General features: G+C 38.6%; 2 protein-coding genes across 2 annotated transcripts; both read right to left on the bottom strand.

Moving 5' to 3' along the window:
• Nucleotides 1–250: 250 nt before the first annotated feature.
• pcolcea (procollagen C-endopeptidase enhancer a) lies at nt 251–8160 on the bottom strand. The gene is made up of 9 exons (XM_033978117.2): nt 8029–8160; nt 6427–6535; nt 6086–6344; nt 4751–4875; nt 4233–4369; nt 3020–3315; nt 889–966; nt 641–811; nt 251–560 (listed from the first exon to the last, which is right to left on the bottom strand). Exons 1-9 carry the CDS (start codon nt 8109–8111, stop codon nt 430–432), a joined length of 1389 nt encoding a protein of 462 aa, XP_033834008.1. The 5' UTR covers nt 8112–8160; the 3' UTR covers nt 251–429.
• Nucleotides 8161–11490: 3330 nt separating this feature from the next.
• Nucleotides 11491–18224, bottom strand: vamp2 (vesicle-associated membrane protein 2). The gene is made up of 5 exons (XM_033978118.2): nt 17884–18224; nt 15614–15719; nt 15347–15505; nt 15078–15129; nt 11491–14948 (listed from the first exon to the last, which is right to left on the bottom strand). Coding segments are annotated over exons 1-5 (336 nt in total). The 5' UTR covers nt 17886–18224; the 3' UTR covers nt 11491–14931.
• Nucleotides 18225–18323: the final 99 nt, after the last annotated feature.

Raw genomic sequence — 18323 nt, 5'->3', positions numbered from 1 at the left:
ATGTTTTATGTTTGTTTTATAACTTTTATACAATAAAAGAAATTGTTTATGAACTGTTGTTTTACAACAATGAAATTATTTTTTTATTTATATCATTAATTTAACATCATCCAGGTCTTGGGTTTGATTCCCCAAACAGTTTTGATCAACTTTAACTGGTGCTTTTTTATTTATTTTTTTATTTTTATTTTTTCTGCAGATGTAGTTACCACAGGAAAAACAGCAGATGGCGTCAAAGACAATGAACACATTTAAAAGCGATAAAACCTTTATTTATATAAATTACAAATATAAGGTTTGGGGGTGCCTTTACACATATTTTTTGTGAAGAACAGATAATCAGTGTCATGTTTTATGTTGTGCTTATATTTCACATTATAGTGGTCATGTTTTTGTGATTCTTGGGTTGGGTTTCTGATTCTGTCTGGGTTAGCAGGGCTGGTTGTTGATGTTCATTAACAGATTGTGATGCTGGGGTTTATATGGAGCTGTGAATGCACCAGGAGCCAGAGTACCACGCCCGTCGTCGTCCACTTGACCCATAATGATGTAATTAGCACCTTAAAGAGAGAGAGAAAAAACAAAATCAACTTAAACATTAACAATTTTGCTGTGTTAAGTTTATGTGAATGCAGTGTACCTCTTCTGAGGACTGGACACTTTCTGCACTGTGACACCAGCTTCACTGACATAGTCTCTCCAGCTTGTGTGATTATAAGGCGCCCTGATTTGTAGGCCCTAATGAGGGACACTCCCACATTGACAGTGCCACGCGGCCCAGGAGACAGAGAGCTGATCTTTCCAGTTATGACTAAGAACAAGTATGGTATTGTCATCAGATTTTATAAAAAATCAGTGATTGGTTTCTAAGTGAATGTCATAGCTTACCAAATTCACTTGAACAGAAACTGGTCTTGATTGTTCCGTCTCTTTTGCAAGCTTTGGCACAGAGAGGGTTCTGGGCTCCTGGAGAAATATAAATAAAGTTAAGCCTACTTAAACAACTGCAGCAAAATTGAAAAGAAACCATAGGCTCTGCAAGATTTGTTCTATTAATATGTGGCCTTGGGTTGTACAACACCTCATAAACTAAATAAATGGCAATAATTGGATACCATAGAGTGAAATCCAATAATAAGCCTGGCTGAGAAAAGCGGCCAAATAGCCTACAATAAAAGTGTACTATTAGGCCGACACGATGGAATGAAAGAGCAGAGTTGATTAAACTTTTTGTTGTCATTTTGTTGTCTCTGGTTCTGGAAGAAAAAATTCCATTCATTTTTCCCATAGAGTTTTGAAAAAAAATCTAATATTAAGAGTTCAAAGACATCGCAGAGGCTAAACAGCTACGTGGTAATTAACGTCCATAACACGGTTGTTTTGAGTCCCCCCCTCCCAAAAAAAACATATTTGAAATGTACGTTTTGAAATTTTTTAATGTTTTGCTTCAGAAACTGATTTTAAATCAAATTAAAGCCGCACGTGGCGCTAAAGGCCCTCTCCACCCCTTGCAGCCGTGGGGTACAGGCCACCGCAAAGTTCACACCTCTCGTCCACGCTTACATCGCTCTACCCCCAAAATTGGCATCAATCTAATACAACTCCAGTCATTCAAATGACACTATATCTGACATTGTTGGAAAATAGACTTATGTCCTCATTGGGTGTTTTGTTCAGTATGAGTGGAATATGTGTACCAAATTTCAGTGGTCTATAACAAAACTTTTTTTTTTTTTTTTTTTTTTTTCACACCAGTTAACCAAAACCCCCATATTTACATGAGAAATGTTGGACATGGCCATGGCAACACAGTTAAAAATCGAGGTAAGTCGTCATGACATGCCAAATTTCAATGGTCTTTGACAAATAAAATTGTGTGGCCCATTCAAATTTTCAAAAGGGCACTGTAGAGCTGTTTTATATCAGAGCTGTACATCTTGTATTGTTGAGTCCAGCTCGTCAATGCACAAATGTTTCATTGGGTCCAACTCAATTCAACATCACCTGTGAGAAATACACATGTTATTTGTTTTATGTATTTCAAAATTCCCACTGATTTGCAGATTTCCCACACTCACATTTTAAAATTCATCAAAATTCTAAACAATAATGTTTAACTGCACATGGGTCCATGTTCTTTTGACCAATTTTCAAGTCTTTTGAAAGAAATACCAAGCTGGAGATAGTGAAAGTAAAAGAAGTACAATTTTGCAAAAATAGTATTCTGCCCAATTTGGCCGATTTCTGGCTTTAGGATGGGCTCATAATATATATCTATTTTTACTGGTCATGGGCTATTTTCACGCTCTCTATGTTTAAAAAGATTTTGACTTTTATCGTTTTTTGTTGTGAGTGTCATTAAGATTTTATGATACGGTTTAATTAATGTTTGAGGTGGCATTACTGACTCTTCTTTCATTATTTTTTCTCAGGGTCTTTTTAGAGGTCAGAGCCCATCGAGGTCTAATTTTTGATACCGGTCACTGGCCTGTCAGGTTGTGTTTACTACTTGATTTTTGCCATTTTTCCTCGCCCGGACTTTATCCCAGGCTGTCTTGTGGTCACTCATTACCACATAAGTGATTAGTCCTGAGCAAGCTCTCTAACTTTTTTTTTTTTTTTTTTGAGGAAAACAAATTAATAGTAAATTTACTTCCAGAACCGTTGGCGGGCCGTCACTGTTGAGCTCCATTTGACTTAATTGCACTGAAGATCTGGTGAGAGAAATACGCTGGCAATTTGCCTGATGTGGGACATGTGACATGTCAGATAACATCTCACAATTATGATGAGTTACACTTTGATAACTATGTATTATGGAAATAAATATATAGGAAATATATAGACTATAACACTTTAGTGCAAACTTGAGACTGAAAAACCAACAGCATTAGTAATGACTGGGCTGCAGCTCTGATCATTCATTCTTATTCTGATAATGTTGTGCTACAATTATATTATGTGTTATGTAAACATCTAATATTCCACTTAATCCTTTAGGCACATATGATGTACTTACCTGGTTTCCTTCCATTTGGCCTTGTGACAGGGGCAGATCCACGCCCTCTAGTGGGCTTCACAGGTTTGGGCGGGGTGGACTCTGGGGGAGGAGGGGGGACGTACTTTTGAGTTACTGGGGGCTGTGTGGTTGTGGCAGGTTTGACTACAGGTACAGTTCTTGTGTAGTGGGACTCTCTTGATGGTATTGATGATCCTTGAGGGAAGCTGGTGTACTGGGCCAAGAATCCATCAGAGGTCACGCTGAGGTCAGAGACAAACTGGACCAGCAGGACATTACCACTGGTCACTATCGGCCTATGGGACACACAAGAGTTCTGCATAAATCTGCTTTAGTGTGACTGTGTCTACATTCACACTGCAGGTCAGAGTGTTTTTTTTTTTCTTTTGTTTTGTTTTGTTTTTTTTTTTAGCTCAAATACGACATGGATTTGACTTTTTCATGTCATTGTCAACAACCCAAATCTGAATTGAATATACACCAGCACACTTTCATATGTGGTACCACCATACAAGTCTGATGTTTATATCTCATATCCACATATCTCATATTCCACATGTTTTGTTTCATTCAGACATGTTTGAGTCACCCTTTATTATTAGTCTGTCTGCATCTCCAAAGCTTAAAAGCCCTTGTGATGTCATGAATCAGTAGTTTTCCTTTACGTTTCGATTAGTAGAGATTTCAAGGCTAATATCATCCAAATGATCCTAGTGAAGGCGTATGGACTTTAAAAACATAGTGTAGCACTTCCTATGTTTTCTGTTTGAGCCTAAATATGCAGGACATGTGTGTTAAACATGTGTGAATGAAACAAAACACAACTCCTGAAACAACATTATAACATACATCAGAAAATAGCATAATATAGCTCCTTCAAGCATATTAAACATCTAAAACACCTGCCCCATCACAACAGCAGTGAGGCTAGAAAGAGCAAATACAGTGAGGATTTAATGAATTCATATTTAGGGAAAGAAATTGAAGATACAATATCAACTTTAGCAGTGAAGTGCTCTGATAATTATTGTATTGTTAATAGTTATTGTTTAGCCTGTAGTTGTCTTCTACATAAACCAAGACCTGCAGTGTGACCATGATGTCCTCCACAGAAAGCCCCTGATGAAATCCATGTATCTGGTATTTTAAAGTAACTCTGAGAACTAATTATTGTTTGAGAATAAGAATCACCAAACCTGTATCTGCTACTTACACTGGAGCTTGTTCCCCACAGTATTTCCCAATCAGGCGTGAATCATCCCTTTCTCCCCCGTTATAGAAAGCCACATAGTCAAATCGGCAGTAAGTGTCTGCTTCCAGCGCAAACTTTTCAAACTGGACTTGAATCACCTAGTGTCAAAATAGAAGTAAAAAATACATGAAAATTAAAATCTAGCTTTATAGTTCTAAGTGCATTATGCTCTACAAACCCTGAACATCTGGGTTATATGAGTTACCATCACTTATGAATATTTAGGCCTAGTTTTATATGCTTTTTCTGGGAAGGTTTATTGTATTTTTGAGTAACGTAATTTGCCAAATTTCTATCATTAATGCATTTTGAAGTTCACATTATGTCATTATGCAAACAACTAAATCCAAGTGAAACAAGTTATCCACCCTTATGAGTAAATTACTTTCACCCAGACCTGTAAATCATAATAAATATTGTAAATCCCTGCCATGTTCACTCCTGTGTATTCCTTCCTGACAGTGCAGAGTGTGACAGACCATGCCACGCTCCACAGTAATGAGCCAGGAGCAGCTGGTTCCTGGGGGGTACTTGTCGTTGGGCCAGTTGGGAGTCATGATCTCTCCCTGGGCTTTGGTGATCTTCCCTCCGCAGGTCTGCTGTTCTGGATCACACACAAATGTCAGTAACAGTGGGGATCAAATATCGTGTTTTTGATGAATCATTAAGTGATCCTCTAAACATGTTCACAGTTGGACCAGTGTCAAGTTTGAAAATGTTCTAGTGATTTCCTGTGATCTAACATAGTGGTGTCAAATTCAGTTTTACGAGTTCAACTAAGAAGGAAATGGCAGTCACGTTAAAAAAGAAACAAAAAAATATATAAAAAACACAGATATTTAGAGTTTTTTGACAGAAAACTACATTTATAAGAGGCCGCTTGATAACCTTGTTTTGAAGTCTCCCCTTAAATTGTAGATTATGAAAGAATAAAAACCTAAATAAGTACTTATTATGCTTGTTAAAAGTTTGTTATGCTTTTACAGGCTACAGAAACTTCCTCAGATCCAGACTATTCCAGAGGGACTTTCTCTTCCATTTAAAAGGTCAGCAAATGTTTAATTGTTTTGTTTTCTGTCAGTATTTAAAACATCATAAAAATTCTGCACTTTTTGTGTATACTTTTAGATACAATCGAAATAACCATAACCTACATTGCATGTATAGTCTTTATATATACTGACTCGGGTTGTCAAAAGTATCGAAAATCATATACCAACTGATACTAAAACCAGTACTGAAAATGTAACTTTTATTAAGTATCGCTATTGAAAAAAAAATCCCATGAACATGACAAAATTTGACCTTTTTTAAATGGTTTTAGAGCAGGGGTGTCAAACTCATTTTCACCGAGGGCCACATTAACAAAAGCGTTGCTCTCAAAGGGCCAGATGTAACTGTAAGATAAATATCACTACGTTTTAATCTTGTTAATTAACCATTTCTATATTTATTACTTATTCAAGTTACAAATTGCATATGGATTTGCATAGACATGAAAAAATAGCTGTTTGACTGTGTATCTCCTGATAAACTGACATTTTAAGACAGTCATACCTTTTAATTTACTTTGTCGCGGGCCACATAAATTGACGTGGCGGGCCGAATTTGGCCCACGGGCCTACATGGTAACTTAAAGCAGTATTATTTAGGGCTGCCTGTTGTTTTATTAGTTTTTTGTTTGTTTTATTCATTTGTTTTTTCATCATTGTGGTATCAAAATCGGTATCTAGCATCAAGCCTTTTCTTCAGTATTGAATCAAGTTTTAGTATCGTGACAACACTAATACTGCATTGACTAAACAGCCACTTACCATCTACATAAGGTTTGATGGCACTGAAGTAAGCCACAAACCCTCTTCCCTGTGTAGCCTCGTCAGAGACCATCTCCAGCATCATGGTATTGGTGGTGGAGATCAGATTCCCGGGTCGAAATGTTCCACAGAAGCGCCCCAGTTTCTGCACGAGGTGGGAGTGACCATTGAACACATCCAGATAGTCATACCGGCACTGTGAGTCAGCCTCCAAGTCGAAGATTCGGAAAGAGAGAGTGACTAAATTACCCTCTGGGACCTAAGAAGACCCAAGAACAGGAATGCCAATGAGTTTGAATGTCCCAGTCAACACGTAGTAATGTATGAAGTAAGTGGCTCACTGTAATACGCCAGGTGCATTTACTGTTGGGTTTGTAGAAGTTGGGGAAGGCCTCACTACCGATAAAACCCGAGTCTGCTACCAGGTCCCCTCCACAGTTGAACACAGGCCTGAGAACGGAAGGAACATGAGAAAACTGCTGTCCTGCAAGTGGGCCTGTCATGATAAATACTATTTAAACTTATTGTTCAATACATAAAAGATTGCTATATTATGTTGTACTTTTACTTACTTTTTGTTACATTTGAGCAGAATGGGATAGAGTAATTGTGCTATTTGAATAATGCAAATATCACAGGTTATACTATCCTGTTATAATTGTATTCAGTGTTTTCTGTGGCAGTTTTTTGCAATCTATAACACTTGAAAAAGCTTAATGTGACAGGCCTATCTGTAAATTATCAGTGCTTTTGGAGCGTTTGTCCATACGTGCTGATAATGCACATTGATCTATTGTAGCTTTCTGTTATATATCTGTCTGGCCCTCTCTTTAACTAAACCCCATATTCATTATTTAATAAAATGTCACAGTTCACATTCACAGCTGAAGTTGTCATTAGCACCACAGTATTAAAGGGTCTGTTAATCAAACCTTTGTGGCTCGACTATGATAGAACCCCTGACCAGATTAAACCTCAAAACACACTATGCTACAGAATTATTACTGAACTGTGAAAATCCCACTTGCAACATAGAAACTTGTCACATCCAAAACCAGTAAATGCTGGAATGTAATTAGTTGCGAGGTGTTCAGTGATGGAGAGCATTTCAGTCCAGACAAATGTTACTTTTATTGGCCCAGACAAATGAATAAACAACAGGATGTTAGGTCTGTAATCTTTTAGTCGTCGATTGTGTCTTAGTTCATCACATTTTTTATTAGTCAGCTTATTGTTTTAATTGTATTATAAGGATTTATTTGGACCAGCTGGGGTTTTGGGGATGAGTGGACTGTCTAATCTGCCTTTTCACTTATGAAGATGCTGTTTATGCATGCACATCTGTATACAAAGATACTAATAACAAGTCTATCAGTGCACAAGGCATGTCTTTAGATGGCCAAGAATTTCTTCTTTAGTTTACTGCATCCCAACAGGAAGTCTACAATCTGTATTATTACACATCTTAGAATGTTGTACTGTGGCTCTAGCAAATGTTATAAATATCACTGTGTGGGGGACAGGGGAAACTGTCCAAGAGTTTATGTTTATGTGAATCTAAGCAAAACATGTATCATTCGTACTGCGTGAATGCACCATGCTGCAAACCAACTAACAGTCATAACCCAACCACATCCAAGAAATGCCTTAGTCTCAGAGCTAAACAAAGACTGCCAAGAAACAGCGCTGATTCAACCCCACGGGGCAGACGCAAAAACATTAACATCTGGCAGTCAAAACACCTCATATCAGGAGCCAGAAGTCATCAAGCCATTCAAAGAAAAAATGTTGTTAGAAAAGACTGTTAAGGTGGTTTTACTAGAAAGTTCTGGTAACCTAATTATTTAACCCTTTGTGAACATTCTAAGTTGTCAGATGAGCAGGCACAGCAACTTATAAATAAATGAATGACTATAAATCACTATTAACCTTGTAAAACTTACCTGGTTGTTGCAGCCCGCTGAGCCTCAGACCATCCCAAAAGCACAGACAACACCAGCAGACCACAAGCACAGCTCCCATACATGATGATGATGAACTCTGGGCTGTTTACGCGGTAGTAGAAGAAACAGTAATAGTAGCGGTAGATTTGTAGTAGGCGTCTCAGGACAAGGAGGGCGGGACAGTGGATGACGGACACTGAGAAAGCGCTGCAAGGGGGGGATGACGTGAGGCCTGTAATTAGACACAGATGCTGTCCCACAATAACACTGTTTTCTGTAAAATGGGCATTGAGGGGGGTTGTAGGTGGGTTTGATTTCATTGTTTTGGTAGAAGTTTGTGGAAATGTGGAGAAAGTCAGAGCTGGGTTTGCAATTTCTACTTCAAATACCAAAAGTTCAGACTGTTGAAGGCCTGAGGCAGTTAGAGCCAAAATAGGGTCATAAATGATAACATTCCAGTTGCCCAGACATGACACCTTTAATAGTGCGCTGTAGTGAGTTTAAAGAGAGCCCAGGAAAATGTGGCTACTTTTGCACATGTTATTTCAGATTATTGCTGACATTTACTTCAACAACTCAGAGTTTTCCATAATTTCACATGCAAAGTCTGTCTGCATTTCAAGTTATGTAGTATAGAAGTCATAAACAAGCTTAACAATATATAATTTTATGTTTTCATTTGTGTGATGTTGTTTGCAAAAGGCCTGCTGGTTGTTAGTCTGTTGTCAAACTTTATGATTTAACGTTTCTGTTGATGTTGTCTGATCATTTGGAGACTTTACTGGGTTATTTACCTCAGTTTAATTTGATTTATATAATACTAAACTATAACAGAAGGGAAAGTTCCAGACCAGCGCTGTAACCTGATGATTACTCTCGTTTACCACATTTCCCTAAATCCCAGGAATCCTTCAGCTCCATCTGAGCCAGAAAACTGTCTGTTTACCCCCCTTCAATTTCCTAAACCAGGGAAATGTGGGAGTTCTGTACACATTTTTTCTCGTCCGCGCAGACACTTTCTCTAATGTTGCAAAACCATCAAAAACAACACTGCCCCTTTGATCAAATACAGACTTAATGTAAAAGCGCAAGACACAGGATCATGTTACAATGCTGAAGAATAACACAGACTATTGGAAAGAGCACCATACTGCGCTGGGTCAAGTCAGGAGTTTGGATTGCATACATTATCTGTTGGGGTGATTGGGGGATGCTATGTGTAGGAGTACGTGAGCTTTGAACTCTAGGGAGATCCAACTGACTGTTCTAACTCCTTACTGATGTGTCACTTTGAGCGGCCCATTCTTTTTGAGGGCAACAGTACGAGAGGACTAGAGGATGGAATGTTGATGACCAATATTAGATTTCCAGAAGTGAATAGTTTAACAGTGAAAATATATTTTCTATTGCAATGTGGAGCAATTCTGTGTTTGTACCTTCTCAACGTTATTACTGTAAGCATTCCTCTGGCAAGTGTTTGTTTAAGTCTGTCCAAGTTAATCTTTTTCTGACACAAAATAAATATAAAGCATGCAAACACATGAGAGTCTGTAAAGGCAATAGACCAAAGCTGATGATTTCATAACTATTGTAAATCTATGGAGTGCTAAATTTATGGTTTGTTCGACAGCACATTGCAGCTGACCTTAGGAATACACAGAACCACATGTGTACAGAAAACAATGCAAAATGATGTAGAGGAGATATGAACTTTAATAACATCTGTTGTAAATTAGCAATAGGCAAGTCTCAGTGGGTCCATAGCACTTCATGTGGCCCTGGTTGAGGTTTGGCTCAAGGATTTTTTTCTTTCTCTGATTATATGATCATCTTAGATGTAACAGTTGAATGATATATCCCTGAAGGGTTGCTGTCTATGAAACACTGGCTTATAGTATCTTATTACAAAAATACATGATGTTGTTTCTCCCCTTACATGTTTTATTATCTTCTCTGTATGTCTTCACATTTCATAGTTTACAGCAGACATATTTTAAAAATCTTTCACTATTCTTAAATTTCACAAATAGGTTTGAATTGACCTAACTGTTCTCTACATTTTTTAAGCAGTCTTTGTATGAATCTAAGGCAACCTTTCAGGAGCAGTGGGTGATCACAGCCCAATGCCCAAAGATTCTTCACATCTTGATCCAGAAATAAGTAGCTTGGGATTAGGCATATTTGAGGTTGATGGGGGAAACCGGAGCACCCAAAGAAAATCTGTTTATAGTCGTAGAGAGAGAATATGGGACACAAACAGACTACAGCATTTAAATTGTGCATTTGGGATCTTTTCTTGTAACTGAAATAATAACATTAAATCTAACATGAATAGGCAGCTCTACTTTAATCAAGCTTGCAGTTATATTACACTTTTTATTATTCAAGAATATTATATTATTTAGTTTGAACTCTATTCAGCATCTCATACAGGCTGCTACGTTAAAAGTCATTTATTACGATATTTCTGTGCTGTGTGCAGAACTTCTTTGTCGAGGTTTATTGAACTCACTATTATGGTGACACCTGGTGGTGCAAAAGATTAACTGCACATAGTAGGAGAATCTAAATAACTATTGTTACTTGTATCCTGAAAGAAATGACCCATTAAGGATTGGTGAGCTGTTAAAAAGCATCATATGTTTTTTTTTTTTTTTTTTTTTTAATTTTATATTGTATTAAAATATAACATACACGGATCATTATTTTACAGTTTATGCATTGTAAACCTTAAAATTGATCTAAAATGACTTAGTAATAGAAACAGGTTTATTGACTTCCTGTTCCAGAGCTGAAAATCCCCGTCTCTTCATTTTTGTAATTTTCATAGTTGAATTTTACATTAGCAAGCAGTGAGTTTTCATTTCTGGGATGATTTTGAACCCTACATGTATGACCCAAATTCACGATTACTCAAACATGGATGACTCAGTCAATCGAAATACAGCTTTGTCTTTGATAATAATGAGGGAACATTGTTATAACATGGTTCAAAGCTCATAAAAAATATTGTATAGAACATTTCCCCTTGAAATAATGGATTAAAAGTTGGAAAATGTATTTGGACAGGAGGCAGGCCTATGTGCTGCAGGTTTGTCTTAAGCACCTCCATGTGGTGTTCTGTGGAACTGCAGGCTTTGTTAGTAAACCATTTATTGTGATTCAGACAAGGGCATGGCCTTTATGATTTATAATAGGGATGTCAGGGATTGTCAGGTTACCCTTAGGGACTTTAACCCAAGCCCTTCTCAAGTGACTCATTTCCTGTAGTATACATTTTAAGACATCTTTTCTCTTCTTAAACACATGTGCTGGTTTGTAAAATAGTTTCTAATTTGAATTGATGAAACAAATACTGGTACTGTTAATAAATTTATACTTTTTCATACATGTCATAGCAGGTCCCACAAATGCACACTCACATATCACAGGAAGCACACACAAACTACACATCATCATGGGTACCGTTTTCCAATATACATATATTTCATGATGTTCATCAATATAATAAGACATTGATAGATTTTTACACTACAATTATTTTATGTACTTCAGTTTTTCATTCAACTTCCCTCCTTTAATAGACTCAACCTTGTGTAGATTCTAATCCCAAACTGGACAACAACGCAATAAATCTATCAAATAAAAACAAGAAATCAAAAATACTATGTGTACATTGCCCATGAGGGTCCAGCCTTGTCCCTCCAAAAGGCCAGACAAACAGAGGCAATAGTATATTTTCTTCTAAACAAAAAAATAAAATCCTATCCCACAAAAGAATCAAAATTTATCCTAAAAAAATAAACACTTTAAATAAACAAGAAAGAAAAAAACAAAATCTTGTAAGATACAAACAACTTTCTGTTGTAAACCATAAAATTTGTACGCTTTCTTGGAAATTAGGTTTAGAATACTTTTTTCCTATAGACTTCCGTTCTTTTTATCTGTCAGTGCTTACACACAAACATTTCAGTGACATCTGGAGTTATTACAAAATTGATGCAAAATGAAAAATACAAATATTTGGTTCAAAATGAAACAAGTAGAATCATTTGTAGCTTTAGTCCTCCAACAAAACATTCAGAGATTCAATAGGGTCCCTCCTGATAACTGTGTCCGAACCATTTGGTGGCAACATAGGATTGTAGTGTCTGATAGTCTGGCTTTTTGAATCCAAATACACACTGTAGTTGAATTGGGAAACCATCAAATGATTTGAACACAGCCAAGTTGAGATCCCTGAACATTTCTCAAGGTTGACATAAGACAATATTCTCCATCCATATTTATCCCATTCCATCAAAACAACAACAAAACCCAACAACAAAATGTGCCACGGTTACACATATGCACACTTTTCCATACAGACAAGAAAGCAACTGAACCGAAAAAAAACAAAAGAGCACTCACTTTCAGGTTCACCATTGTTGGCTGAGCACTCACAGGACAAGTGGAATTATGGGAAAATCATAGAAGTCCTACCCCAATCATTAGTGTTGTGTCACTTCAGTGCATCGTTAGCAAGGATGGCTAAACAGGTAACCCTGTCATGACTTTGTATTGCAATAAATCCCAATTTACATTTATTAATTTTTACATATATTTTGATAAATATTTTTTTAAAATCTTAATCTGAGGATATAGGACCCCCTACCCCCAAAACACCCCCATATTACAACACCAAACAATGCAGCTTTTGAAGCATTTATCTAGTTAAAGTTGGCAGCACTATGAAGACAGAGAAATAAAGAGTTGTGCTATTAATGTGTCGAAAAAGACGATCTTCAGACCTGGGTTGCTTCACATTGGGTTATGAGGGCATTATTTTGGGTTGTCAAAGCATGCTCTTCACAATGATTTGGTTAAATTGCATATATTCAAATGGCACACTCACATATGGTAAGGTCCTCAAAGATACAAGGGTTAATCTATTTAGGGTCATTTGAACAACCTGTACTTTCTTCCTCACTTGTTTTTGATGGCAATTGGCAGCATAAGCAAAGTATCTGGTCTTTGGTAATCTTTTTAGTCTGGAAGTGGGAAAGTGGGGGAGTTGTTATAAAGGTAAGAACTAAAACACCTCTCCCTCTGCTCACATTGGTCAAAGGAAACAACCAAGAGGCCTTCACTCGAAAGATTTAAGCGGTCTAATCTGCTGGGATCAACTAGGGATATTCCCCGAGACAGGGCTATTCTAACACACACACAAACACGCCTAAGAGTCTAGATCAATGCACAAGGGGAGTGGGCTGGTCTATGGAGCTGGTGGGGAGTTAAAAGGCTACGTTAGCTTGTCATAATTACTAGCAGTTGTTTAGGGCACCTATGAAACAAACGAAAGCCTCTCCCTTAATGCTTGGCAGTGTACAACGCTTACAGCGATATTATATAAAACGACACAGGCAGGTAGAAAAGAATTTTCCTTTTTACCTGCCTGTTTGACACAAAAATATACTATCATAAAATATATATTCTATTGTTTAAAAAAGAAAAAAAGGCCTTAACTAGAAGGTGAGAGAGAATGCTACTCTTTAAGGTGAACTGAGTTTAACTTAAACCCCAGCCAGCACATAATTGTCTAAAGTTATTCCTGGTTTTGCAAATAAGGCTGAATAGTTTGTATCTGTGCTCTTATGGAATGACCAGCCAGAGAGCGCCATCAAAAACAAGGTAGTTTGTGCATTTGAGATTTCCTCGCCTGGAGTCAGCTACCACCCCTCACACAAAGTGGTGCGAGAGTCTGATCATGTTAAGTATTGTAGTAACTGGATACTAAGGCTTTTGAGTCAATGAAGGCTTGTGAAAAAATAAAAGTAAATACCCTTTACTATTTTCAAGCCAAAGTCCACATTGACATTGCCACAGTATACACTTGTGTCTAAAAAATAAACCTATTTTGGACTGAAACCCCCTATTCTAACTTAGACCTATGTATAGATATTTTAGTCTCACTATGTGGTTATGACCAACATTTTTCGACACATAAGATACTTACAATTACATGTGCTACAGTAAGAGCATTTGCACTAAACTGCAATGAAGGAATGTTCTCGAAATAAGACACTACGAAACATTTCAACAAAAGAAACATCTACAGACATTGGTCCGACTGTACTATGGCAGTTTCAAAATCATTTAAAGTTACTGAGGTGTTTAAGCATGCTAAGAGGAAGTCTGAGGAGCAACAGTAAAAGTATACCTGAATAGGACTTAAGGGACTGTGACTTGTCACAACTAGAGATGCATGTAAAGATGCATGCAGTATTCAAGATCATCTGAGAGAGGGGATTCTCCCTAGAAATCAGCAAGATTGCACCAAAATGGTCGTGTCAAAGCACAATAGGGGGAGTGTTAGTGACTGTGTCTCCAGAGATAAACTATGCAACAACATTGAAAACCGAGTAAGCCAGGGAAGGACAGATGATGGGAACATGCAAGTTACACACTTTGAATAATAGGCAGTAGTTAATGCTGAAGCATACATAAAATGAATACAAAAAAATCAAACTTACAAAATGCACACACACCGCACACTCACCTACAAAAACAGTATATATCAGAATCAAAGTCTACAAAGAACTACATAATATCAGGTATGTAACAATTCTAGCCAATTGTTTCCTTTCCCGCTGTCACAAGTGTTTGGTTCTCAGTTGGTATGGCCAGCTGGAAAAGCCAAGAGGACCCAGAGACAGGGTCACAGAGACAGGTGTGGGCAGGGGCCAAAGCGAGGTGATGGGCGTGGGGGAGCCATGGGGCCCTGAGGGGTGTGAGGGTGGAAATATATTGAGACTATAGAAGGGAGAGAATCAGAGCTCTACTATCAGTGATCTTTTTGTCATCAATTTGAGGGCTTTTCTGTAGCAAGGACGTTGAATTAGACTGGGGTAGGAGTGTCCCTTCTTAGGTGCTGAAATACACTGTGAAAAGATAAAAACAGATGAAAAGTGAGGAAATCATATGGGCTATTAAGCCTTGAATTCAGCAGTATCTAAAGCAGAGATATATTTTTTTTCATAAAGACTGTGAATAAAACTCTTAAATCTTACCAATAATGACGATGAGGATAATCACACATATCACACCCAGGATAATCATCATCTATAAGAACAATACAAAAAATGTCATTAAAATTAATTTGCTCTATTTGCAAACACCTTGTTTTAACATTGCTGATAACATAAGAATAAAATAAGAAAGCAACAAGAGCCATCATTAGAACATGAAGTATTAAAATTGAAAGCAAATATCTCAATAAATCCTTTGATTATATCACTATTTACTTATTTCTGCTACATGTTTATAGGTTTGTACTCACCTTAGCATTTTTCCACCAGTATTTATTCTTGAGTTTGGCAGCACTGGTCTCAAACTGGGAAGCTCCGGCCTGCAGCGCGTCAGCCCGGTCGTCTAGTTCTGACAGCTTAGAATCACGCTCCAGAACCTTGTCCACGTTTACACGCATGATATCCACCACCTGGACACAAATAGTCTCATTTAATCATGGGACAATAGACTTTGAGAGAACTGCAGTCTTCACAGCTCCAATCGACATTAAGTGGTTGGCTTGGATGACAGCGCTTACCTCATCCACCTGCGCCTGTGTCTGCTGCAGACGGCGGTTGCTGGTGAGGTTTGGAGGGGGCTGATTCCCTCCCTCTGGGGCAGGGGCACCTGAAGCTGGGGCAGACCTGAGGACCACACATTTATGCACTGTTACTGATATGTGAAATACTCATGCTGACATCCAGTACTCATTTGTATTAAAAGTCTTTTATCTACCTTTAAACCTCTATTTTTATTTTATTCAGTTATTAATTCTTCATATCTTGTGATGTTATAGAACCTCAGACTCACTGTGAGCACAAGCATCGTCTGTCATGTCTTGTTGAATGGTTTTCTCTTTCACTTCCCTGTCTTTGCACACAGCACTAGCAGCATCCTTTGTGACAGACAATCTGTTTAACTGAGCATGTCATTTACAAAGAAAAAAGCTATACGCTCGAACCAGACTTACCTAGTGCTTGTACTGTGCTTCGAATGCTAAAAGTATCCCAACTTATTATATTTCTCAGTTGAGAATGCGGTTCATGTAATTTGTATTACTCCTCAATCCTACGTAAAAACTCAGTAACAAGGTCACCTTTTTGCTCAGATCTGTTTGTTACAGTGGTCTGATACTGTTGATCCATGTGTTCTGTTTCCAGATAGACCCACTCATGTTAAGTGTATTCTCACTACATTTTACCATTTAAATGTCATAATATACAGCACACTGTCCATGTGTAAACATGGTGCGTTCCTCAGAGACTGGGGTTAGCTTTAGGTTCATTGTTGAATATTGTTGGAGTAATGATAATCTACAGTTATAACATTTTGAAAAGGTTGAGCTCTGTGCATATGCTGACAGATTATTGACAGATAATTAATTGATTTATTTAATGAGTTACTGACATAATAGAAGCCGTGTTTTGGCCGGATTTGACCCTAGCAGTATTCTTGATAGTGTCCGTTGCTAAAGGCAGGCTGCATGTCCCAGGCTCAGCACTGGAGAGCGACATTTCAGCACTGGACAGCTCCTCACGCCTGTCCCACACTGCACCTGACCACAGCGCCATGGCTCCGCTTACTTACTTCACATACTCTTTTATATACTATAAAGGCTCTGCTGAAGCCAACTCCATACACCAAATGGTGTTTGAAGAGTAGCACCGCGGCCTGTGAGGAGCAGCCACAGCGCGTCACTGTGGGTGGGAGATTCACTGTGGAGTCATGTGAGCACGGAGCCCACGCTTACAACCTATTATTTGGAGTTTACGCCAACAAATGGGACCTTAAAGCATAACTAATACATACTTCAAGCATATGGTCTTTTCTGTTGGTTGCTATCATCTTTGTCTGCTACGCACGGTCTGACATGGCCTACGCGGCTCCCACGGCCATTTTCCCTCAGCCCATCTGCTACATCACGCCAAAAACATGTACACAGACAAACTGATCCATATTTATCCAAATACAGTCCGTTCTGATTGAACACAGTGCATGTTGTTTGCTTTACAGATGTCCGCCCTCGGACCATGAATCGACGCCATAGAGTGTGAGGCTAGGCTACCCCAGCCCCCCCTGCAGGCTCACACAGCGCCTAGGCCCCACTCAGCCACGAGAACAACAGCCCCGTGGAAAAGAACAGCATTCAATACTGTTTAATACATCTACAAGCTTTGTATTGTGAAAAAAAAAAAAAATCATTTCAAAGGACATCCATGTTGTTTAATGCTAGGCTCCAGTGGTTTGATAAATGTCCTTGTTGAAGAGGCGTATTCTTCACCTGTGAGCTGCTAACACACAAATAACCAAGGACACTGGATGTGTGATATTATAATGACATTAAAAAGGACTGTCTTATCTTGAACCAAGTAAACGACACACTGTGAAAGCACAGACCGACTCATTTCAAACCAGTCCAAACTGGAAAAGTGCGTGCGCCTGGGCACGCTACAAGACCCACTGAGAGACAGGCGACGGACGTGTAAGTCTACAGATAAAGCTGAGTGTTCAGACACATTTATGTCTCTAAATGCTCCCAGTAAAATCTGCAAGGCATTCTCACCAGTGTAACATTTAGACCAGGAATGCAATTGACAGTCGTGATGTACTGTACCATGGACCAACATGGACCAACATGGACCAACATGGACCAACATGGACCAACATGGGGCCGTGCGCGCAAAATCAAGAACCATCCAGGCTCCGTAGACACGAGGCACAGAGCGGGACATTCTATGAGCACATTATGGATTGCTCATAAGACAAAGATACACGATAAAAAATACGCGTCCATCGTCGTGTACTTACATGTTCTTGGTTGGAGTGGGTGAAGAGCTGTGGTGAAATCCGGACTGGAAACGTTAGCGCGTCCCTAGAGCCTGGCAGATGGATGTGGATTGCCTGGATGTGGATGGTGCGCTCCTCTCTAGCCTCTGGCTCCTTCCGCTGGTTATTGTCGCGTTTGCTGAATCAAGGAGGAGCACTGTCCAGCACAGATATGAAGCGTCGCTTCAAAAGCCCCTTTCTTCCTATTTCTACTTGGATGTGGCACCTGCAGGCTATAATAAGAGCCTGGCGCTGTGCTGTCCCTACAGTAATGAAGGTGTAATAAACAGCGCCTGGATTAGCTGGACAAAGATGGCTCGGTGACGTCAATCGCGGCGAGTTTCATGTTGAAATGGGAGGTCGAAGACACTGCAAATACGTCTTTGTGCTGTCCTGAGCGGCCTCGCTGGCCTGACAGCGCT

Source organism: Periophthalmus magnuspinnatus, chromosome 14, assembly GCF_009829125.3.
Source record: "Periophthalmus magnuspinnatus isolate fPerMag1 chromosome 14, fPerMag1.2.pri, whole genome shotgun sequence".
Classification (NCBI taxonomy): Eukaryota; Metazoa; Chordata; class Actinopteri; order Gobiiformes; family Gobiidae; genus Periophthalmus; species Periophthalmus magnuspinnatus.
This window is presented reverse-complemented; position numbering and strand designations above follow the sequence as displayed.